The sequence below is a fragment of the Conger conger genome, chromosome 3 (genome assembly GCF_963514075.1).
Source record: "Conger conger chromosome 3, fConCon1.1, whole genome shotgun sequence".
NCBI classification, from domain to species: Eukaryota; Metazoa; Chordata; class Actinopteri; order Anguilliformes; family Congridae; genus Conger; species Conger conger.
In genome coordinates this window covers 12,392,703-12,418,772 of record NC_083762.1, presented here as the reverse complement: position 1 = coordinate 12,418,772, position 26,070 = coordinate 12,392,703, and the positions used below count along the sequence as shown (strand labels likewise).

The 26,070-nt window shown below is 45.8% G+C and overlaps 1 protein-coding gene across 6 annotated transcripts in view; it reads right to left on the bottom strand.

Moving 5' to 3' along the window:
• The window catches only part of si:zfos-2326c3.2 (mitogen-activated protein kinase kinase kinase kinase 4), a 65,518-nt gene that overhangs the window by 15,237 nt on the left and 24,211 nt on the right, over positions 1-26,070 (bottom strand). The window contains exons 8-25 of one of the 6 annotated variants that reach the window (XM_061236493.1): positions 25,458-25,512; positions 24,195-24,273; positions 23,390-23,565; positions 21,365-21,437; positions 20,143-20,350; positions 19,440-19,589; positions 17,198-17,263; positions 14,153-14,359; positions 12,130-12,273; positions 10,747-10,878; positions 8,973-9,040; positions 8,595-8,674; positions 6,333-6,427; positions 5,215-5,330; positions 3,370-3,457; positions 2,651-2,734; positions 1,946-2,066; positions 919-1,074 (exon numbers count right to left, since the gene is read on the bottom strand). In XM_061236493.1, coding sequence (XP_061092477.1) covers positions 919-1,074; positions 1,946-2,066; positions 2,651-2,734; positions 3,370-3,457; positions 5,215-5,330; positions 6,333-6,427; positions 8,595-8,674; positions 8,973-9,040; positions 10,747-10,878; positions 12,130-12,273; positions 14,153-14,359; positions 17,198-17,263; positions 19,440-19,589; positions 20,143-20,350; positions 21,365-21,437; positions 23,390-23,565; positions 24,195-24,273; positions 25,458-25,512 — 2,098 coding nt within the window. Of the gene's footprint in view, positions 1-918; positions 1,075-1,945; positions 2,067-2,650; positions 2,825-3,369; positions 3,458-5,214; positions 5,331-6,332; positions 6,428-8,594; positions 8,675-8,972; positions 9,041-10,746; positions 10,879-12,129; positions 12,274-14,152; positions 14,360-17,197; positions 17,264-19,439; positions 19,590-20,142; positions 20,351-21,364; positions 21,438-23,389; positions 23,566-24,194; positions 24,274-25,457; positions 25,513-26,070 lie in introns of all 6 variants that reach the window. The other 5 variants (XM_061236489.1, XM_061236492.1, XM_061236491.1 and 2 more) reach the window with 5 other exon arrangements.

Below are 26,070 nucleotides of genomic sequence, written 5' to 3'. Positions count from 1 at the left end.
AGGTCACACTAAGCTTTAGCACAGACAATTAACTCTCCATTGCTCCTCTATACAACTCTCAACTGTCAGGGTGACTCTCCATACATGGGGTTAAAGGTCATACTCAGCCTCACTCTTCATTCCTTCTCTATACATTACATTACATTAACGGCATTTGGCAGATGCTCTTATCCAGAGTGACACACTGTTGATTAGACTAAGCAGGAGGCAATCCTCCCCTGGAGCAGTGCAGGGTTAAGGGCCTTGCTCAAGGGCCCAATGGCTGTGTGGATCGTATTGTGGTGGATGTTGGTATACAACTCTCAACTCTCAAGTTCACTATATACCTAGGTTCAAAGTTCACACTAAGTTTCAGCACAGAAAAGTCTTCACCAGGGATCATCAGAGTCCCAACCCTGTTCCTGGAGATCTACTAAGGTTTTCACTCCAACCCTAACAAAGCACACCTCATTCAACAGCTTCAGATCTGCTAATAAGTAGAATTGGGTGTGCCAAATTAGGGTTGAAGTGAAAACCTTCAGCACAGGGTTGGTGACCCCTTTTCTACAGTTTACAGAATGACTGTCAACGTTCACTGGGAGGGATGGGACTGAGCCACAGAAATTCATAGAAATTTGTTGAACAGATGCTAAATTTATCTAAAAAGTGCTTGGCACTGAAAATAGATTTGGATTTGTATCTCAATATTTTTCCAACTAATATATTTTTTCAGCACACAATTCAGAACAGTCAATCATATCTGTAGGCCAACAAAAAAAAAAAAAGCATTTGAATTGCCAGGTCTGAGGAGAACATAACAAACAGATGAGATTGGGAGACTGCAGCCATACGCAGTGTGCGTATAAAGGGAAGCTGTCATCACTGCTGGTGTGTGTCACGCGTAAATCTGTCCCCGGAGAGCGCAGCTCCGGTACCCACCCCACAGGCCGGCGCACAGGATCTCAGCGGTGAACTTCTTCTTGTACTTGCGGATCTCGGGAGTGTCGCTCTGGGGCCGGATGTTGGTGGGGTTGACGTTGACGATGGATCCCTTCCTGTGGTTCTCCCTCCTGACCGCCTCTGGTTTTGAGCCGGCTGAGGGAGGAGACAGGACCGAGCGCGTTCACATTCCCATGTTCCCACGTTCCCATGTCATATCGCATTCATAACAGATTGATGTAATTGCTTCCTTAGCTAGATTCTGTTTCCTCCTGTTTGTCTTTTAGGCATGTGAGCTTCAACTGTCTATTTCACTGTATGTTTTTTATGTTGCTTTTGTGTTGTTTGCAACACTGTATTGCTGCTATCATGGCCAGGGCTCCCTCGAAAAAAAGAGATCTTGTAATCTCAGTGGGACTGGTTAAATAAAGGTTAAATAAAAAACAATTTTTTACAATATTAACATCATAAAAATTGTGCTAATTGTGCTAATCTCAATGGGACTCACCTGGTTAAATAAAGGTTAAATAATATATTTATATATTTTGTTTTACAATATTAACATTATAAAAATTATGCTAATTGTGCTGGCAAATCCAGGTGATTGGAACAAAGCACTGTGGAAGACTTTTCCTTTCTGAAGCTGGATTTTCCACCCGATATTGAGGAAACCCAGTAGAAACATAATGCAGGACTGTGATCGTGGACCACACACTCTCAGAAATTAAAGTGACAGTGGAGGTACATTTTTGTTTTCCAAGGATAAAAGTCCACAAAGCTTTGGGTATAAATGAGTACATTTTCCAAGCAGGAAGGGTACAAATTAGCTTTACATTGCTGGCTAGGTGTACAATATTATGCACTGCCCCAGGAACCGCCCCAACCATTATTACTGAGAGTGTGGGGGAACTTCTAAATCAAAACTTAGGGTACAATTTGTGTAACTACTGGAACAATCTGCCTCCTGACAGTACTTGTGTTGTGAAAAATGCTTAAAATCGGGGTCACCCTAGAGCAGGGTACTCACTGGGGCTGTGGCCCACTGGACTCAGAGGGGGGGAGATCTGCAGCAGGCGGGGGTCGATGAAGGGCGTGAAAGAGGAAGAGGAAGAGGAGCTGCCCTTTCCCGCCTGCCCGTTTACCGGGTTCTGCAAAGACAGGCGTAAACACTGTGAATGAAGACACGCTGTGGATATAAAACAGTCATCAGCATTGTTCAGCAAGGCCAGCTTCACACTTACAGTGAATATTTATTTTGCACTGTGAGTCAGATAATGTGTGACTCACCAGGGCTGATGTTAGTACATGAGCATCCTCTAGTGGAGAATAATGAAGTATGCACTCCTCAATGTCATTCAATAAAAATTAAAACAGCCATGAAATTTCTTTTTTAGACAAAGGCATTCTAAAACTGCAAGTACATACATGCAAGGTCTACCATGTCAAGCATCAAGCAGAGGACCTTCATTTGACCATATACAGTGTGTACAGTCTTTGTCCATGCTATTAGTTTATATTGTTCCCAAGAAATGCTAAATAATCTTTTAAAGTAGCATATCGAGGTAGTATATGCAGAGACACATTGTAAATTAAACAAATTCCTTTAACAAAAGATGACTGAATCCCTGTAGTACTCATGTGGGCATGAGCTTTGCTGCAGTACTTCATTTTGGAATGATGGACCCCAACCCTAAAAATGCGCAACGGACCAGGGGCGCGGTTCAGAACTGACCTCCAGGTGAGGGGATCGGCCGGGAGGGGGCTGGAGGTACAGGGCTTCTCGTGGGGGCCATCCTTGGCTCTCGAAGGGGGGGCTCTTCTGTAGGAGATCAGGGAGAAGGTGATTCTGATTGAATTCTGACCCGGCACACCTCGACTGGGGGCCGCTCTTAAGGTCCGCTACTCTCTGCGTAGACGAGAAAAACAAAGAGCGCAGGCTAAGCAACTGTGCTACACAATGTGTGCGCTTTCCCATTCACACACACAGAGCGCAGGCTAAGCAACTGTGCTTCACAATGTGTGCGCTTTCCCATTCAAACACACAGAGCGCAGGCTAAGTTACTGCGTGACACAACACACAGGGCTTTACCATTCAAAGAGCGCAAAGCCAGGCCTCTGCTCTACAGGGAGCTGGAGCGAGTTTCGGCGTTAGCCTTTTGTGTTTTCAGCGACACAGCGTCTCAATGGACAGCCAGGTGGGCACCCTGCTGACGGTCAGAGTCACACAAAAAGCCGCGGATTTGGTTGTGAGCTGAGACCTCCCCTGGGCTCCAGTGTGAGTCTGAATACGCCACAGCACATTAGCGTGTGCAATGCCGCCCTCTAGTGTCCATACAGCACAGAGACCTTCAGTGTGGCGGCATGCTATAGTGGTAATTGGGGGGGTTAGGGGGGTATGGAGGGGGGTTTAGCGGAGGTATAAGGAGGGTATATGGGTCGGGCCGTCTGTACCTGCTGCTGGTTCAGGCTGCCATGGGGCTGCAGGACGATTCCATCGGGGGCCGCTCTGAAGAACTTCCCCTTCCTGCTGTTCATGGGCCTGGATGACAGAGGCAGGGAGACAGGAAGATCAGTCCCTCACCTTCATCACGACACACTCTACCTCACTCTCACACTCTTCATCACCACACACTCTGCCTCACTCCCACACTCTTCATCACCACACACTCTACCTCAGAGCCACACTCTTCATCACCACACACTCTACCTCACTCTCACACTCTTCATCACCACACACTCTACCGCAGAGCCACACTCTTCATCACCACACACTCTACCTCACTCTCACACTCTTCATCACCACACACTCTACCTCAGAGCCACACTCTTCATCACCACACACTCTACCTCACTCTCACACTCTTCATCACCACACACTCTACCTCAGCGCAACAGTGTTTCTGTGTGGAGGAGGACTGTAAGGCTAAGGGCACACAGTAAAATATGTAGGCTCCATACATACACTCAGTAAGCATTGTTTTAGGTAGACCTGCACACCAGCTTGCTAATGCAAATATTTAATCAGCCAATCATGTGGCAGCAACCAAAAGCATAAAAGCATTCAGACATTGTCAACAGGTTCAGCTGCTGTTCAGACCAAATGTCCGAATGGGGAAGAAATGTGATCTAAGTGACTTTGACCGTGGAATGATTGTTGGTGCCAGACAGGATGGTATGAGTATCTCAGAAACAATCTCTAGAGGAGGGGTCACCAACACGGTGCCCGCAGGCACCAGGTCGCCCCCAAGGACCACATGAGTCACCCGCGGGCCTGTTCTAAAAATAGCACAACTCTCTAGTGAGCTGCATCTAAAATTTAATTTTATTCTGTTGCTATTTTTTTTTAATCACACTTGCATTTATATAGATTTAAAAATGACAATATCTTAAAAATATGTTTATTATACATGAAGTTTAGATAAGTTTAGGTGAACTCTGACCTACTCTAGTTCAAAGGTCAGTATTGTGCACGTGACAAAACAAACTGGTAGCCCTTAGTATGACTCAGTACCCAAGAAGTAGCTCTCAGTTTCAAAAAGGTTGGTGACCCCTGCTCTAGAGTTTGCAGAGAATAGTGCGAAAAACCAAAAACATGAGAGCAGCAGTTCTTCGGGCAAAAACACATTATTAATGAGAGAGGTCAGAGGAGAAGGACCAGACTGGTCAAAGCCGACAGGAAGCAAATAACCATGCATAACAACAGTGGCATGCAGAAGAGCATCTCTGAACACACAATGTATCAAACCTCTAAATGGATAGGCTACAGCAGTAAAAGAAAAAAAAAAGTCTAATAAATACCTAAGTGCCCACTGAGTGTATGGTCCAATAATGACCATATGTACAGTACTCTGCAATAGTTGATTAAAAACTGAACATTTTACAGTGTACGTGTTTCTGGTGAGGTTATGAGGAGAGACCATCACTTGATCACTGTCAAAATCTGACAGTAGTTTATATTCACAATTCTCAGCAATCTTTTTCACACAGGCAGGATATGCACAGAGGACAATATTCAGACCGGAATATAAGTTTGTTGAAGAAGTTCACCAAACAGTAATCATTGAATTCACCCTATATTACATTTTATGTAAAATGTCAAACAGGTACTCGATAATAAATCCCAGGGATTCGGCCACTTAACAGAAAAATAGGTGTGATTTAAGGAAACCGCATTTCTGCGCTTCATCAGTATTCGGTCAGTAAGGGCCCCGGCGTGGCTTCAAAGGCTTGCGCTGACATCAGGAATGATGGATTCCGGGGTAGAAAGGCAGCCTCAGCAGAATTCGGGGGACTCACCGACTCCTCTCCTCCTCGTCGCTGCTGCCGGGCTCGTCGCTGGAGGAAGAGTACTCGGTCGCCTTCAGGAACGGACTGAGGTTCGCCGACTTGGGCCCCGGGGAGAGCCCGAATCCCTGGGGAGGTAAAACGAACGTTTCACCCTTCATGGAATGTTTTCCTGTCTTCAAAATATCAGTGTTCCAGAACTCCAGTAGTGATTGCTAAATCAGCAGTAGAATGTCCGGCTCAGAACATTCTAATCGTATTCTAATCACATTCCAATCACATTCTAATCATACAGCTTATCAAAGTTCCCATGTCATGTGTGCTACACTAAAGGGCCTGGCTGGTCGTCACTGGGTTAATATCTAGCACTTTACCCAGCGCATTGTTAAAAATGACAAAAAGTGCATTACTATGATTAATTGAGGAGAAAGCAGACTGTATGCTGTTAAATGGGTCAGATCAGGACTGGGAGTGGTGGCCTCATCCTCCTCTCCCTCTAGAATGGGGGCATTTCAATGAGCAAACTGAAACTTCCAGACTGAAAAGCCCATTCATGACAAATCACATTATTTAGTCTTTACAGTTCAGCCGGGGCTCCTACCAAAAACTCAATTTCACATCTTTACCAAAAACAAATCAAAGAAAAATTGGGCCATTGCTTATGAAAAATGACATGGAGATTTTAAGGCTTTTTTACAAATACTTTATCATTTACGAAGATGAATGCATACACAACACCAGTGTTGACAAATGGCCACGGAAAACACTTGGACAAATGTACAGATAAGAAAGTGCATGAATGCTTCAGCAAACTTAAAAAAAAAAGAAGTTATTTATTATTACAGTGGAGTGCTAAACATTTTTCATGATAAAGATTTCAGAAATGTCTGCCATAAAACAAGCCCCATCATCTCATCAGGGAGTTTCTGTGCTCAAGGTAGCTGCTTATGCCTGGACGTGGGCACAACTCAGTCCAAACTCCCAACGCGACCCCCAAACTCCCAACGCGACCTGCCAGCCATCCCATGCCACTCACCTCGCCCTGGGCCTTTCTCCATGGGGAATGTGAGCTCAGAGTTTGGGAGGAAGTGAAAATGTAATCTGAGAGGAGGATGGAGGCCAGAACATACCGGGTGCTGGAGAGGGGATAGAGGACTGTACTCCTGAGGCTTTCTGCTCTGCTGCTGTCGGCTTGGCAACAGGGGACTCTCCATTTTGGAGAATCCTGAGGGAGAAAAACAAAAAACGAAACAGAATTCAGTAAATCCCCCGATTCCACTGTCATGTTAAACCCACCCTAAAGATGCCAAAACCCTGCCATAACACATCAAACCCTGCCAAAACACATCAAACCCCTCCATAAACACATCAAATCCTGCCATAAAAACATCAAAGTCCACCCTAAAAACATCAAACCCTGCCTGAACACATGAAACCCCACCCTAAACACATGAAACCCCACCCTAAAAACATCAAACCCTGCCTAAACACATCAAACCCCTCCGTAAACACATCAAACCCTGCCTAAACACATCAAACCCCACCCTAAACACATCAAACCCTGCCAAAACACATCAGACCCCTCCATGAACACATCAAACCCTGCCTGAACACATCAAACTCAACCCTAAACATATCAAACCCCACCACTAACACATCAAACCCTGTCTAAACACACCAAAACCTACCCTAAACACATTAAACCCCACCCTGAACAAATTAAACCCCCCCCCCCCCACTCTGGTCATGTGTCGGGCAGGGACATGTCCGCACGCTGCCCTGCTCCCTCAGAAACACATTACAGAGATGTGAAGGCAGAAGCCAATGCATCATTCCCTGGGCTTGTGCCAGGGCCGCTTCCTAAACGACGCGGTCAATACCTAATCCTGTTCGGGCCGGGGCTCTGAAGTGCGATGTAATGCGCTGGAGGATTCTGCAGCCGGAGCCCTGATTCTTAGCACGACTAATGACTCAGCCCTAAAATCCAATTTACTCTGTGTCTGTTCCTGACCTTTTTCGCAAATCCGCCGCGCTAACGCTAAGGCTAAAGCTGGACAGGACATTCCCGAACGTGAAACTGAGACAAAAAAACGGAAAAGGCCGGCGGATAGAAGGAAATATGCCGCGCAGCCAAACAGGCTTTGCTTTTTTTCTGCAACATTGTTAGCCACCGTGCTCTTCGCATGGGCTGCTGCTCACTCGCAGTCAGGGAGGACAGCATCCTGGCTACTCGAAAATAAAACAACAGCATTCACCTCCGAAGAAGGAAGCAGTGCATGTTCGATAAAAACAAAAGCAACGGTTGACAATTTCCAGACCGCACCGCGCTGCACCCATTGAGTGTGTCATACTCCCCACACCCATCAGACCACAGGGCACAGCCTGTCACCTACACGCCTTCACACACTCCCACACACCCGCAAACACACCGCTCGCAGGCTCCAATGCTCTGCTTCATCTGCATTCCCCGTCAGAACTGTAGACTCCCTCCCCACCTTCAAGCGCAAACTGAAGACGCACCTCTTCAAGCAGCACCTCTCCCCGTCCCTCCCTACCTCCCTGTGAACCATAATTGTTGTGTTTCTGTGATTTACTTTTTTGTGTATTGGTAGTTTTAGTTTGGCTAGGTAAGCAGTGTTTGGCTAGTTAAGTTTGGTCACTTTTGCTTTGTTTGTTTGTTTGTTTGTTTGTTTGTAAAAAAAAAAAAAAAGAAATTCAAATAGGCCCTAGTCCTTATCTTTGTTGTACAGGTAGCAGTTGAAATTGTACTTCCCTCTAGGGTCTTTCAGCGCACCTATCCCTGGTTATGGGTATGCACTTTGTTGTACGACGCTCTGGATAAGAGCGTCTGCCAAATGCCATTAATGAAATGTAATGTAATGCAAAAGGTGGTGAACCAGGATCCTCATTGACAGTAAGCCTAAGAGTACAAGTTTAAGGCGCACAGCAAATTCTCCCATCTTACACACAGTGCACACAAAGCTGCTAATTTGAGCAACTGAGTGCTTTCACGCATTGATTTATCACATCTAGTAGTTTAACTAATTTGGACAGCGTTTGATCACATATTATGAATCACTTGAAATATGAGCCTAATAAATTTTGACAATGAACAGAGCTGATTAGGTTGAGCGATTCTGAAAACGAGTGGGAGCTTGTATAAATCACACTAATTGTGACTGCATGAAACTGGGTGCTACCACTGTGCTCTCATGAGGAGCTGGAGGAGACGGGAGACAGGAAGAGGAAGACTGAGGAAGACGATGATGAAAGGAAGAAAACAGGAATGGATGGCGAAGATGAAGAGTAGGGAGGGAAGGAAAGGGAGAAGAGATAGAAGAAGAAGAGGAAGAGGGTGACTCACCAGGCCTTGGCCTGCACAGGGCACTAACCTGACTGGCAGCTGCTAGAGGAACTGCTATGTGAAGGCCCCGACTTCCCCACCTTTTCCACCGGAGACGAAGGAAACCCACTGGAGACAAGCAGGAAAACCGCATCGGAAAGTGCGGAAACACTCACAGCAGGCGAATGGAAATGCGTATGCGAACTGCCTCCATTGGAGGCACTCTGGTATCGAGAGCGAAGCACTCTGCGTTGCCCAAGGCTGAATTAGTGCTCTCATCCCACGGTTAACAAAATTTGGCAATGGCATGCGTATGTGGTGCTTAGAGTAACAACCATCTTAAAAGCAATGACAGTCAGCATTTAAGTGTAATGTGACAAGTTCCTGAGGTACAAACACTTCATGCAGAACACAGAGATGAACCCACCTTGATGCTGTTCTATGATGACTCAGCAGTTCCTTACAGTAGAACTTTGACGTTGTACGTTCCGGAACCTTGGAAAAAGCGATTTTCAGAAGTTAAAGGAGACACCGGGCATCTTTTTCTTTTTTTTTTTTTTACTTTGTAAGACTTTTCAAAGAAAATACTTCTGAAAATATCCCTAGCTTTAGATGCAGGAGCTGTGGAATGATTGCCAGCTAACTTCACAGAGTGATTTAGTCTTCAAAACAAATGCGCCCAAAGTTCATTTTTTGAGAAAGTTGGTTATTTTGTAATGCAGCACAATGAGGAGATTATTTGCTTAAGAAGATGCCCAGGAGTAACACACAATTGGTGGGTGAGACCTTTTTCTTTGAACAAAAATAAATGGAGGTGTGAAAATGCACTGTAGTACGGCTAATCAAGAGAACACTTAATGAGTGATTCTATGGAGTGAAATGGTTTCAGCACCTCCACAAAAAGAGCAGGCCTCGATGAGGCTTGAGATGGAGATGGGGAACATGTTTAAAGAATTGGCCAGCTCATTGCAGTGTGTGAATCTGAATCACCTTGTGTGACAAGCGCGTCTCGCTTCTCGGTTTTGGATGCCAAGCTTTCGGTTCAAGGCCCTGCGCTGATGTGTCATCTTTGTCTCGGAGGGAAGGAAGACCCCACCCAAAGAAAGAGGAACTCTAAAAATACCCAACCACCTCTATCTCGCCCACCTCTACACGGCTTACTGGAAACAGTGTTAATACGAGGAGGGGATGGTTTTTCACTTCTTCATCTGAACGCCTTTTAACCTTTTTCAAGAGTACGTTTCTTTAGAAGGTCTTTTTCTAAGAAGTCAGCTGACCAGAAGTCAGTGTTTTTTGTTTGTTGTTTTCAATCTCCAGTTGTGACTGTTACATCAAACATTAGTTAAAAAGATTCCAATCACATATTTGTCATGAGAATGTTCCTTTACGAACATTCTAATCACATATTGCTGATCTCACACCTTAAAGAGTTAAGTACTGTGGGGAACCTGCAGCCAGTTAAAATAAATCTATGTGGGAGGGTGGGTTTGCATTGTTTTCATACGGACGGATGTTTCTCTTTAGAGACCATCCCTTGTGAGTGGCGTTAAAAAACACAATGGGCGCATAATAATGCCAATTGTGGTGTCACATGAGCCTCAAGGGCCTTTCACAACATCTTCTCAGGCCAAAGACTCAACTTCCCTATGTGCCACGGTTAAAAGCACCACAACAAAAGATAAACCCCTGCAGATGTGAGATGCCACACTCTCCATGACAACACATGCACATGTCCACATTGTATAGGCATACATATACTAATGTGCGCACACAAGTACACACATACTGTACAAACACATCACACACAAATCCATACGCATGTACATATACTGTATGTACAGAATAGTACACACACACACACACTCGCAAACATGCACACACACATGCACACAGAAGCACACATGCAAACGTGCACACAGAAGTACACACATACTGTATGTATACAGTGCACACACAAAGACACACACAAAGACACACACACACACACACACACACACACGTACACACACGCATACACACACCCAAATTCACTCATTCACACATTCACTCCCTGCCTTTCTAGTCTTGCATTGCTAGAATCATGCCCAGTGATAGCACAGCATGGGGATTTAGAGATTTATTTAGTGTTGCGGTTTGATGCCTAAAATGAAATGCGTAACCGCGTTAAATAGCGATTTGCGTTAGCATTAGTTGTGCACTACCTTAGGGGGGCGCTCCTCAGAGCTGGGGAAATCCCAGAAGACATCATCGAAGGTGGGGGACACAGGAGAGGTGGCCATGTCTGACAGGGAGCTACTGTGGTGGGAGTCCCTGCTGGACCGAAGGTTGGCATTCTGAAACATAACACACACCCACAACAAGACCTGTGAGCACATGGTAAAACAATCACATACACACAACACACACCCACAACAAGACCTGTGAGCACATGGTAAAACAAACACATACACACAACACACACATTTATGCATATGTGCATCCGCACCCACACACACACACAAACAAAGACATGCAGGTGAGGGACTACAGATGAAAATGAGCTGATTAGCTAACTGGCACATTTACATTGACGTGGAAACTGGATGTTGATTAATGTGCACTGTCCCTGGTAAAAAACAAAACAAAAAAAAAACACAGGTGCTGCGGAAGAAGAAAAAAAAGAAGAAGGTCATTGTCAGTGAGTGGAAAAACAGGCAGATTTGGAGGAACCTGATTTTCATAGGGTTTGACTCACGTCACCCACAAGGCTACAGGGTGGCACATGCAGGCCGAGAGGGCACGAGTGTTTGTAAGTTCTGCAATTCTCAGGGCAGCTGACAAGCATGCGACAGAGCAATACGGTTTTGTAACATCAGTGATCATAATAAGACAAATAAATAAGCGATAATAACAGGTTTTGTAACACTGGACCCTGCTGATATTCCTTAATTAATTAAACAACGTTTGGAGACAGGAACACAAAAGGACCTCAGATACTTGTGTGTGTTTAGTATCATCCACCACAACTCAACCATGTATCATCAACCACAACTCAACCACGTATCATCAACCACAACTCAACCATGTATCATCCACCACAACTCAACCACATATCATCAACCACAACTCAACCACATATCATCAACCACACCTCAACCACATATCATCAACCACAACTCAACCACGTATGATCCACCACAACTCGACTATATCCTCCAGTGCAATGCTTGAAAGCCTGACTTAATTAAGCACTGCGCCAGTGATCTGGAACAAAGGTGCACTATGTTTGATAACACCCTTATCACTGAAATTCAGCTCCTCCAAACACAAATCACGCATTAATCATTTAGCCATCACAAAACCTTTTAATACCAAACAAGGTAGGTGAGGTCAGAATAAACAGGAACAGCATTTAATAATACTGAAAGACAAGATTATTTTATTGTAACACATTATTTATAGTCTGCAATTTCCTCCCATTAAAAGAGTTTCAAATACTGGACGGTATTAGTTCAATTTGGAGAGGAGTGCTGAGGTGTTGCAGTACTTGGTGAACAGGCGGAACTAAAGTGAAATGGACACTTGTGGCGGTGGGTTGTTTTTACCTGGTGCACAGCTGCCCTCTGTAAGGCAGGGGTGCAGGGGCTGGAGTTGCTCCCGGAGCCCAGTCTGGACTGGACATACAGCCCAGCGGCCATGCGGTTCAGGTTGGAGAGATAGCTGTCTGGCACTTTCCCCCTGTCATCGATCTGAGTGACGGCGACAGAGACAGAGACAGAGAGAGGGCAGTTCACCACCACACTCATTCACCAACTTGCTGACACTTTCCAGGAAAAGTGGAAAATTCTGGGAATTGAAACGGGAACACTGCGTGCGTGTGTGTGTGTGTGTGTTTGCATCATTCCACAGGAGAATTCTACATTCTGCTGTGCTCAATTTAATCATCCCTCAATGGGTAACTCATTACAGGAAAGAGTGAACATGTCATGCTAACACTGACCAGCCTTCAGTGCGTGTGCGCTACTCAAGCATGACCAAATACGGCCCTTTTCCTTTCAACTGCTGATCCGGCAACTTGTTTGTGGTCAGGCCAACACCTCCTACACGATAAATAAGCAAGGTAGCTCTCCGACTGACATCGGTGGATTTGCTGACTAGCCTACGGTGGAGGGAGAAATCCTGATGCCCGCGCTGTTGATCTTCCTGTCCTGGAAAGGCCACAATAAAAACATCAGGGTAAACGACACTGTTTATCCTGAAAATGGCTCCGGCGTAGAGCGTGAGAGGGGGGGGGGAACCGCTTCCTCGAGTAAAGTGCCGCCAGAGGTGAGCGACGGGGATGACACAATCTGAAGGGCCCCACAGCGACTCAGACAGCGGGGCGGGCGCCTCGCCCCCGGCTACGCTATCGACTACCGCTAGTCTGCAGCGGCGTGAAGCTATTAGCCTCATCCTGCCAGGGCCTATCAGGTGTGTCTAAGTTGGCCCGGGCTTCCGTTGCACCGCTACATTAGTTTCTCCCAGCGACACACCAGGTAGCCGCGGGCTATCATCAGGGAGAGATATGCCTCTCCTTCAACCGTCCCTGGTTCTATCCTGCGGTACTTTGCTGGACTGTAGAGCTTAAAATTGTGACTGTAGGTGGTTGTAGGGAGCTGCAGCAGAGCACACACACACACACCACAGCTGCACAGTAAAATGTCCAGTGTTAATTGAAGCCAAACAGAGTCCACTCTGACCGTAGTTTAACACTAAACAGATATGAGTCAATATGAGTCTACTCTGGCTATAGTTTAACACTAAACTGACATGGCAGAAACACTGGGGGCTTTCAAGACCAGGCTTGATACGGTGCTAGATACTATTTCGCTTTTAGGCAAACTAAGCAGTTGGTACATTTTAGTGGTAGCAAAAGTCCATTGCTGGGCTGAATAGCCTGTTCTCGCATTATGTTATGTTATGTTACGATATGATATATTATGATATGAGTCCATATGGGTCCACTGTGGCTATAGTTTAACTTTTTACATTTAGTTTAACATTTTACTGTGTGCCTTGCTTCTGGTCTGGGTAGCACTGGAGTAACTTGAGAGGCCCAAAGATTCCAAATTAGGGATGAAAAAAAAAGGCCAAGACACATTCTGGCGACGGTATCTCACACCAGTGACCTAATTTCCAGTTGTGACGGGAATACCAACAACGCCTACTTCCTCTAAACTCTCTGGGGCTTGGTTCAGACCACAGATTGGCCGAGACAGCAGGTCAGCAGCTTTGCTTGACCTACAACTGAGGTGGGTCAGTGGTAACAAGGCGACGGGACAGATAGCAAGAGGAGGAACAGGAGGTGGAGTGTAGACGGCAGCAGGGACAGGGGACGGGGGGCGGATTGGGGGGGGGGGGGGGGGTTAAGGGGTGGGGGGATGAGGGGGGTTTGGGACAGGGAAGTGGGTAAGGGGGCGGGGGGCAGGGGGGGTTTAACCGCTAGCAGGGATGGGGGGGACGAGGGAGGGGGGTGGTTTGGGCGGGTTAAGGGGCTGGGGGGCAGGGGGGGGTTTGGGACGGGGGAGTGGGTTAAGGGGTGGGGGGGGGCACAGGGGGGTTTGGGACAGGGGGCTGGGGGGGGTTTACCGCTTTGCGCTGGCTATTTGCAGGGCAGCTAGGCACGACGCTACAGGCCTTCTGCGGCTCCCTCTGCTTGTGCCTGTGGTCGTGCTGAAGCGAAAGCAGCTGGGCCTGATCTTTGGGCAGCGTGCGGTGGAACTTTTTACCCTGCGGCTGCTGCTGCTGCTGCTGCTGCTGCGGAGGCTGAGGAAGAGGAGCAGGCTGGGGCCTTCGCTACGCAACGACAAACACACACAGCAGGCTATGCAGTAACACACACACAGTAGGCTACACAATGACAAACACACACAGCAGGCTATGCAGTAACACACACACAGTAGGCTACACAATGACAAACACACACAGCAGGCTATGCAGTAACACACACACAGGAGGCTACACAATGACAAACACACACAGCAGGCTATGCAGTAACACACACACAGGAGGCTACACAATGACAAACACACACACAGGAATGCATATACACACTGCCGGCTCATACAGACACACACACAGACACACACACACACACACACAAACATACAAACACACACACGCACACACACACACAGGAGGTGCTCGAGGGGCGGCTCCCACACGTCTCTGTCGCAGAGACTACAAAGATGGTCCACCATGGTTCCCCACCAGTCCTTTAATTTAACGCCACGCCATCTGCCTTAAATTCCGCCCCCAGCACGTGGGACAGCTTATTTTTGGAGAGGGAGGAAACTCCCACACTTTGTGATCTGCACACATGTTCGAGCACAACCCCTCCCCCCTCCCTCGTCTCCGCCCAAACACACACCAGCACACAGCCTGCAAGCTGACAGACAGAGGAAGGCAACGCAATCTGTGCAAGCTTGCTCATAGCAGTGCCTCCCAGGGGAAAATCTCCACACACATCACACCCTTCAGCCATGGCCACTGTGGAAACCATTTCTAATGGCTGCACTCATACAGAGAACAGAGAAAACCCGCACGTCTATACTGCAAAAGCCCAAAAATACGTTAGTCTTATATTGAGACTTAACATCTTATTTATTTATTTATTTACTCTATAAGATGAAAATATTGTGAATGAGGCAAGACAGTTTGACTCATCTCAAGATTTTAGTCAAATCGAATAAAAAAAGCAAACATGAACTTGAAACAAGCTAATATTTTCTACTTGTGAGAAAAAAAAAACCAAGCAAGATCTTAAGTCTTATTACAAGACTAAAATTCTTAAGACAGTCATTTTTTGCAGTGTATAATCGCACCAGGAAACAATTTCCCCTTATAGTGTAAGACAATATTTTAAGAGCTTACAGACAGGTGGCTTCCAAAATTACTGATAAGCTTGGCACAACACAGATAATGAGCTACACGTTTCGCTCAAATAAATGGGAAAATGATATGTTATAGTAATATAATTGTTCAAGGCCAAAGTCATAATTTCCCAAAAAGACTGGATCAAAAAATGTCAAAGACCAGCAACAATATTTTCATTTCACAAAAACAGCGTTTTTAACTTTACTCTTGCAAAGGAAGGGTGCACAGAGTACTGAAATCAGGGGTGGCAATAACTTTGACATCTATCTTTTTGGGAAATAAAGTTACTACTTGTCAAAAACCCTTTGAGCAATTGTACTAATCTACAAGAATACATTTTTCATTTTTGAGAACACAGTATGGCTCATTACCTGTCTTTACTTTACCTTTTTTTTTTAGCACCTCAGTCATTATCATGAACACTTTTGGAGGACACAGCATATACACCCGTATAATAAAGCCAATGTCAGAGCTGGTCATTTACTCTGTCTTTACCCCACACTTGAGAACATTTGTCACTATGAAAACATTTGTCTTCAAGCAGGAAACTCTATTTTAAGATCTTGCAGAAACCAAGGGCTTTATCAGGGGGTAGAGCGCTAATGTTTACAATGAGGAGATTGTGCATGGAGATGCATAAATAATCTCTCACATTCCTGGACGGCTAGGATAACAGTGGTCTTCCCAGGCCATTGTAAGAAGAGTGTGGAGAATAAAAGTGACAAACAACAGCACTCGATCTCGCCACGATTAAGACCTCTTTTCATTTGCTTCAATCCCATAAAACTCCCTTAATCGCCTTTCGAATCATTTTCTTTACACCAATCTAAATTAATGGGGGCAATCGGGGAGTGAAACATGCCAAAATAAATTGCAATTCAGAATTAAACTTGGTTTATAGTAGTATCATTTGCATAAATCCACAGTTTAAGCATCATTCAAATTCAATATACTCCCAATTCCTGTTACAGAATGGCTGCCTTGTATGAATGAAATTGTACACGGCAGACCACAAAGGCAACACTCCAGACAGATGTACTCCAGGCCTTCTGAGATAATGTATTCCTTCTCCTTCTGTTGCCCTGCGCTTGTTATGCCTTAGCTTTCCTCTACAGACCCTATTCTCAGCTTCACCTCGCAGTATCGTGAGTAACTAGAGAGTTATTGAGCATAGCCATCTTTGCTCTTCAATGCTCTCTCATCAAACAGCTCTCATTTTTCTGCAGCACTCCCTCTAAGGTCTTAGGTCACAGATATGTGATTAGAATGTTTTTAACTGAACATTCCAATCAGAAATATGTGATTAGAATGCTCTTAACTGAACATTCTAATCAGAAATATGTGATTAGAATGCTCTTAACTGAACATTCTAATCAGAAATAAATATGTGATTAGAATGTTCTTAACTGAATGCTCTAATGCTGACAATCACTCCTGGTAACTTAAAGTAATATTGGTTTCTAGAATAGCGACTTTTGAATAAAAAAAAATCTAAAAGAGCCAACTCTTCAAAGGGTTAACCATCAGCTGAAGACCACTGTCTCACTCAGTTCATTTGCTATATTACGGCAGCAGCTACAGTAATATACAGCCATACAGTACTGAGCAAGGTATGACATTCACATGAAAAAAACATGTAATCATTGCAGCCAGGTCAAAACAGCATGCCCAGTCCTCTGAACTAAACTTGCTGACTGTAGACATCAGCAGGTTTAATTCACCGTGAAATAACAAAAAAAAGAAAGTTGTTTTTTTTACCTGGTCTGTCAATGGACCACCTGGTCTCCCTCCAACATCAATCTTCTGTTTGTTCAAGTCTTCCACCTACATTTAACAGAAATGAAAAACGGAAAACGTTTTACAACAACAAGAATCAGAGACTCCTCTGAAATCCAGTGAATTGCTGGGAAAACCGTAAAATATTCAGCGCCTGCCGGCTTGCCTAAGACTCTTTAACCCTCATCCCTTAAAATATTTAACTGATCAGAGCATCACTTCCGATGGCATCACGGAGTAAGCGAACTGGGTTTGCATGACTTTGACAGAGCAGATCACAGAGGAACCTGGTTTGGTATGTGCGTACTGTACCTACTGTATGATACAGTCTTCCCTGTTTTGGGCCTAGGGGAAAAATGAATTTTGTACAGCTGACAGTTGAGAGCTACACAGGAATAGAAGCCCACTGACCATCTGTAATTAATTAGTGGCCAGAGGACTCTCCAAGTTTCTGTCGAAACTCATTAGTGCCCTTGCGTGGCTCTTGTGAAATGAAACATGAACGTAAAGTCAAGATTCATGTATGGAGTACAGTGCATTCCTCCTCCTCCGCTGACTGGAGGGACTCAAACCAGAGCTGGGTCAAAAATATGTAGTAGTTTCGTAGTCAAAATACCTTTCAACGCTTTACTGAGCCGCTGTATTGTATTGCAATCTATGAACGTACTCTCAAAAAGTGCAAACCCCACCTTCTGGACTTCTTGGTGGGCTCAGTTGCACCAGGCAAGATCAATCGAGCACAGAAAAGTATTTTAGTCCCAAACAGTTACGTATTTGACACAGGTCTGTCTGAAACGCACACTGTTGTTCCCCTCACTGGCCAAGCCACACAAAGCAACTGAGCAGGAGTCTGCCTCTCCATCAGGCAGGTGCTTGATCAGTACCGAATACAAACCCCCTGACAGGAACACACGCAGAGAAGTGAGCAGATCATGGGACACCACAAGGCAATACAGCAAGAGCTCACCCCAACCCTAACCCTGATCCAAACTGTAAAATCACAAGAAGAAGAAGCAGCCAATGTCATTTCCTGCTTACTGACTGCAGCTCCACCTCTTATATGATGCATTGTTCTCTTGGTCTGAAGACATACAGTGCATGCTAAATGTATGCAACAGGATTACCACACCTCTTCAGTAGTAAACTTTTAGCACTTTCGAGGGCCATTATGGAGACTTTTCATGCACTGTGGCTACTGAATTGTTGAAATGTTGAAAGTAATTTCAACATATGATAACAACACTAATGACAGTAACCAAATCCAGGCACTTTCAAACACTTTGACAATTCCATAAGCATTTTCAAGGATTTCACGTACCTGTGGAACCCCTAAAACAGGATCCAGCGGTTAATTTAAATTGCTGAGGCATATTCTAAATATTCAAATGAAACTCTTCACTCTATATATGGCACTTTACTTAGGGAACAGTGTAATTACCGCTAACTTTTCAGGAAGATGGGTCCTGTTATTCTAACGTTAGGTACTGTACACCATATTAAAAGGCTGACAAGAGGCTTATTATGCTTTGGAACACTAATGTCTTTAATCAACAGTTTTGATAGTTAGATTGATGTTTTGAACCAAGTTCCTGAAGAATAATGCAAAGCCAGAATTGCTGTGTCAACGTTCTGAAAGTATTTTTGCAGCACTTGTATAAAATGTTAACCACAACTTGAATTAATAATGCATTGGCCATGTCATAAGCCATTTTTCAAAATGGGTAAGAATGGTCACACAAAAAAAAACCTAATAAAAAAAAGTGTTTCATGACCACAAAACAACAGCGCTGTATAGAAAAAGGTAAAAATAAGATACACCTTTTAAATTTTCATGTGGGGAGTTCCAACTGGAGAATGAAAATGGAAAATAATATTGAAAAAAAAAAGAACAAAAAGGGCTGTAAAATAGTTTTAAATCGGCCTCTCAGCGCAGCCAGGATGCGATCTTGAGCTCTGACCTGGGAATTTCCTGCTCGCAAGCCCTTTCCCACGGATTTGTGGGACTGGAACATTTCACTGCGACTCAACTTTTGCACAGCTCACGGCCAAGAGGGACACAGGCAGGCCCAGAAAAGTGGGGCGAGAATGAACCCGTGCCCCTCAGACGGGTCACGTGGCACGTCTCGGCCAATCGCGAGCGAGGAGCGCCGAGCGCTGGCTTCTGACCCACATTCTTCTGCAGCTGCTGGCGAGGAGGAAGTGAGGCGGCCGCGGCTTTCACTACCTGTTTCCTGTCGGCCCTCCTCTGTCCCTCGGAGAGCCGGAGGCGCTCCTCCAGGAGCCCCTTCTCCTCCACCTCCGTCTCCTCCCTCCACAGCATCTCCTGGAGCTCGGGCCACTGGAAGCCCGCCTCCTGCTGCTGCCTGCGTTGCTGCTGGGGGAGAGAGCGACGCGGCACAGCTGAGTCACGCTCCGCCCGCAGAGCGTCCCGCCACAACACGTCTGCTGACAGTTTCGCACTACGGTTCAGAGACTATAGCAAGCGGCTTCTCATCATACTTCTCCATTGTGCTAGCTAGCTATGTAAGCAAAACGTATTTATTCATTAAAACAAGTAGCCTAGTAGTAAACTATCTAAGCGAAATGTCTTCATTCATTAAAACAAGTAGCCTAGTAGTAAACTATCGAAGCAAAATGTCTTCATTCATTAGAACAAGTAGCCTAGTAGTAAACTATGCAAGCAAAACATCTTCATTCATTAAAACAAGTAGCCTAGGTGCAAACTAGTATCCTCGCCATGGCAACCTTTTCTCTTGGTATCAGTCAACCAATGACGGCTGCGTGACACCTCTGAATCCGCCTCCGGCGCCGAGGGGGGTTCTTAAAATTAGCTGCGTTCCTGTCAACTGCGCCGCACTTTGTACTACGATGTGCTTAGACTATGAAGACAGCGCCCGGCTCGTGTGTCTGTAACGGGAGTCTCTCACATCCTCCAGTCTCCTCCGCTCCTCCTTCTGCTGCTCGATCCTCTTCTGCCGCTCGGCGAGCAGCTGCTTCTTGTAGCGCTCCTGGTCGCGGAGCTGCTGCTGGAGGACCTGCTGCTGCCGCTGGGCCTCGGAGCGGCTCTTATTCTCCTGCTGCAGCCGCAGGAACTCCCTGCGCAGGGTCGACTCGCCCGGGAGGTTCACTATGGAGCTGCGCATGTACACACACACACACATACACACACACACAGGACGCACATACACACACACAGGACGCACACACACACACACACACACACATACACACACATACAGGACGCACACACACACACACACACACACACACACAGGACGCACACACACACACACACACACACACACACAGGACGCACACACACACACACACACACACACACACACAGGACGCACACACACACACAGGACACACACACATACACACAGGTACACACACACATGTACACATACATACATACCCACAAATACACACACAGGCACGTGCACATATACACACACACACACGCACGTACGCACACACACACACACACAGGACACACACACGCACAGGACACACATACACACACACAGGACACACACACACGCACAGGACACACACACACACACACACACAGGACACACACACACACACGTACACATACACACACACACACACAGGACACACGCACAGGACACACACACACATATACACACACACAAACAGGACACACACACACACAGGACACACACACACACACATACACATACACACACACACACACACACATACACACACACACGCACAGGACACACACACACGCACAGGACACAAACACACAGTATTACTGCCAGCACATAAGCTGGAGCATCTGGTGACACACTAATGTCATCCGCTGTGGCGTGGGGGCAGCCATGTACATACAGAGACAGACTGTCTCCGACACTCCTCAAAAGGTCGTCCATTACCACGGATACAGTCACTGAACATAAAACAACACAACAGAACGATGCAGTCACTGAACATAAAACAACACAACAGAACGATGCAGTCACTTAACATAAAATAAAATAGCAACATATGGTAACAAGACATAACATAATGACAAGAACAGGCCATTCAACCCAACAATGCTTGCTATTTTCCAACCACAACAGGGTTAACCAGCCAATCTGCTGATGATGGTGATGCTCGATACTAAGGAGGACATACCTTGGCTCTCCTTCCTCCTCGTTCATCTCCTCCTCATCATCCTCACTGCCACTGTACTCATACTCTGTCTCCTCTGTTCAAACAAATAAAAACGTATTAAAGGACAGTAAACATTTTTTGAAATTAAAATACATGTAGGGTCTTATTACTAAGACCTTTAGCATGTGAAAAAACCTGTTATCACACACAAAACTAATGATTGGCCGCAGCATTTGTTTTTCATCAGTTGTGTTATTTTGTTTTACGTGAGCTAAAATGTTTTTGCACAAGCTGAACCAGAGTAAATCAGACCCTCGATCACAGAGAATACTCAAGCTGAGTCTCTGACCGAGAGAGAGAAAGGCTGCTCCAAAAGGCCACACTTTAGAAACCAGGGCCTAGCCACATGCTCATGGCTGACTGCACAGTTAGAAACAAGGATATGAGAAGAGTTTACACACAGCATTACCACAATGCCTCACCTCCCGTCGTTTTAACAATCTCTGTCAATTTCTCTCTGAAGGCCGAGTATAAACAGAGGATTCTGCAGTATTGTTTCTTCTGTTCAATCTACTCATTAACCTGCTTCTAAGCAAGCAATAACAGCTTTATTGTGAAAGACAATATAAATGCTCTTCCTCGCTCACTGTACCAATTTCATTGTCTATAACAACAAGACAAAATCATTTTCAAGGTTTCTAAAGAGATGACTTAATGCTATTTTCAGGGAGGGGCGCATCGGTTTTGGCTTCAGAAATGTTCCAGGCCGAAGATGGATGATACTTTTAGGAAATAGACAGAGACAAACAGAGAGAGAAGGAGGTGGGGGGGTGGGTGTGGACTGAGCACAAGAAAACAGCCATCTGTCTTTAATTTACGGTCAAAACTTCACAGGTTATGAAAACAGGGCAATAACCTTTTGTGTTTGCGGTTGCCGTTTCTGTGACTGGCTGGAGGGTTTGTTTTAGCGTTTAGCTATACGACCGTCTGACTGGCTGCCTGACGGGGATACCGAACGCACGGGTCAACAGACTCCAATTTCAGTGAACCCGCAGGACTCACAAGGCGTGCTGAACGATGTCATCATGTGTGAGAGGGAACCGGAGGACTCACGAGGCGTGCTGAACGATGTCATTATGTGGTGTGAGAGGGAACCGGAGGACTCGGCCGGGACAGCTCAAAATCGTCGTTAAACGCTGATTTTTAACGTTCCTCTTGGATGACTTGTGCACTTAATCCTGCCGTAACGGCTGTCCGGCGGAGGGCAGCCCGTGACTAACCAGCCTGGCCCTGGGTCAGGGAATGACCCATTATTACAGGGAAAACCCTGCCCATGATACACAGCCCGCTGGAAGCAGAAGCCACAGGAGGCTTGACCAAAACATCCTTTTGTGCTGAACTTAGCCATGACTTTTATAGTCTGTTCCTGGAAAACGTAGGAGGCAACAACTGTATCCTCTGAAATTTCATTTCACTGCTCTCCTGTAGCAATTATTTTAAAGTTTCCATGGGAACCATTATTTTTTTAATTCATGCACCCCCCCTCTATTTCTCCACATTTGGAATTTAACCTTTATTTAGCTAGGCAAGGTCACTAAAAGAACAAATCCTAATTGACAAGAACAGCCTAAAATGAGGCAAACCTCTTGGAAAAAAGGGGCAAAGGGTGGGAGGAAGATCATTTTTATGTATTATTACTTTTGTTCTAAAGTTCAATACTGCATCTCAGTTGCTTCCTCCCTCTCTCAACAACAGCAACCCCAACTACATAGAGCTATATATAACCAGCAGCTTTTAACCAGTACAAATAGTAAGCCCCGTTGTAAAATCCAGCGATGACCAGCTTGAAATGACCAGCTACCAGTTGTTTCAAAACACAGCTTGAGCTGGTCAAACCATGTTGAGTATGGAACTGGTCGGAGCTGGCAAACCAGCTATCAGGTGTTTCAAAAACAAGCTTGAGCTGTATTTTTCCAGCAGGGATGCTGACTTGGAGCGCACTCGGTGAATCTGTTGCTTGAAGCGCAAGTGAAGAAAGCGGCCTACCTTTCTCCCCTTTCTTCTTCCTGGCTCTGTCCAGGTGGTCCTTCAGCATGATGCGCACCTGTCTCTCGTTGGGCAGGTCTTTGACGAAGGAGTGGCGGAGCAGGGTCTCAGTGGTGGGACGGTGCAGGTAGTTCTTCACCAAGCAGCTGTCTACGAAGGTCAGGAACTTCTTCGACCTTGAGAGGGGATGTATGACATATTGTGATCACAACACGGTAGAAAAAGCTTTATTGTTGTTTGCCCACATACTATAAACCAGGGGAAATGCTGTGTGTAAACTCCAGTAGTTAGGATTCAACCATAGGGTAGGCAACATGTTTTTTACATAATGCAGCAGTGAAAGGTGGGTTTATGGGTCAATAATGTCTGTGAATGAGCAAAGTAACAAATTTGTGTATGTGTACCTATTATCTGGTATTTCTATGCACACTTCACAAACTAAACGACTTAAGCAAAGCAAGACCGAGCATGTTTGCAGAAACTTTGCTGCCAAGTTCAAGTTCATGAGAACGGCATTCTTCAAACCCCTACGGTGTCTGCTCAGAGAAGGCCTGAAATGAATAATTGTCTCTGTTGGCAACGGCTTGAACCTCAACAAATAATACAGCCACCAAACAGAAACAAAAAAATTCCAGACTTCCCAAATTTGTCACATGACGGGTTCGGGTCCCACAATGCCGCCCTTATGCCCGCTCTAATGCAGAGGCTGAGCTAGCAGTGCCAGCGTTGTGCAGTTAAAGTTCTCCCATCATGCCCTGCTCCCTGGACAGTGTGCGTGGGGGCACAGGCCCTGGGGGACTCTTACCACTTCTTGGATTTGAGCTTGGGGGAGGGGTTCCGGGGGATGAGGAAGAGGGCTCTCATGGGATGCATGTCGCAGAGAGCTGAGGGAACACAGACACACACACACACACAGGGTTACTAACGGAACCGCTGTGGGCGGGTCACATGGCGGGAAGGGCCGCGGTAATGACAGTCGCAGCCGCCATCCCCTCGTGGTCTCCCTCCGTCGCCTCTCTCTCTCTCCCTTCCTCCTCTTTTTCTCTCTCTCCCTTCCTCCTCCCTCTCTCTCTCCCTCCCTCCTCTCTCTCTCCCTCTCTCCCTTCCTCCTCCCTCTCTCTCTCTCCCTCTCTCCTCTCTCTCTCCCTCTCTCTCTCCCCTCTCTCTCCCTCTCTCTCTCTCTCTCTCTCCCTCTCTCTCCCTCTCTCTCTCTCTCTCTCTCTCTCCCTCTCTCCCCCTCTCTCTCTCCCTCTCTCTCTCTCCCTCTCTCCCTCTCCTCTCGGCTGCATGACATCACCAGGCTTGGCGGAGAGCGAGCGGTCATGTGGCTCTCATTTCCCTGTCTGCGCTCGCCCCGGGATTTCCACTCGCTGAGAGATGAAACGCGAGGCAGACGAGGGGCTTAGCTCGCCGCTCGTTGTTAACGCATTAACTTCACTCGGCCGGCGTGTGAGCGTTCAGTCAACCTGCCGACCAGGGAGCCGGGAAACTGGAGGACGGAAACAGCTGGAAAACTGATAATACGCTTTAGCACACTTCTACTTAAATATATTCTTAAAAGAAACATAAAAGCCGAAAATATGAAAGAGTCCATTAGTGTATTCCACGCGCAGTTTAGAGTAGTGTTAGGCCTGTTAGACCAGGCCTGACTGCCGACTCCAGCTGTGTAAATACGACACCCTGGTTGAGGCCCCCCTTTAAACAAATAAATAAGCTAGAGAAGACTGAATCAAAGATATGAAATATTGCTGAAAGATTTCATTAAACAGCTCAAAACTGTTTGTCCTAACTCTGACTGTTTGTTCTAACTCTGCTTTTTTTGTGTGACCCGTCGATGCTGCCCTCAGTGCACAGAAATTATATTTCCATATGTCAGCAGGGAGCTGAAAGAGCCGTTTGAAACAATAGGATGTGGGTGCGATGGTTGGCTTTGATAAAAGGGTTCATTTTAAGATTACAGTCTCTGATTTAGCTGTGCTGGTTATCAGTCTGTTCTAATCCCCGTAACACAGACATATAATATGAGTGTCAGAACATTATTTTGACGCTATTTTGAGGAAAAACTTACGTGGAGCACCTTCAGCCATTTCCAGTGCTGTGATTCCCAAAGACCACAGGTCACTCTATGAGAGAGAGAGAGAGAGAGAGAGAGAGAGAGAGAGAGAGATAGAGGGAGAGGGAGAGGGAGAGAGAGGGACAGAGAGAGAGAAAGAGAGATAGAGAGGGGAGGGAGAGAGAGAGACAAATCCACAAGCAAGCATGAGGCTCGATCTTCAAATGTGTCTTCCAGCCAGGACACATGGATGCGCAAACATGGCAATCCAAACATGCGATGTTCCAAAACACACAAGCAGGGGTGAGTTTTTTTTCAGTATTTTTTCAGAAAAGCAACCAGGCTGCCTAACGAAAGTTCTAGAGGTGACAGCTTCAGAGTTTCTCAGTACTGCTCACGTTATTGATCCACTGGGCACAGAATTGCATCCTTTGGGACATTCTCACACACACACACACACCTGAATGCTGGAGCAGGTAAAGACATTCACTGATTTATCACTGATCTATAAGGAGGCCATTAAGCTACCGCCCTGAAAAAAAACTCTGCTCCAGTAGACCCAATGATAAATGAGCACTATTTCAAAATAGCAAAGTTCTGGCGCTTTTCCTTTTTCTTCTTCACTTTT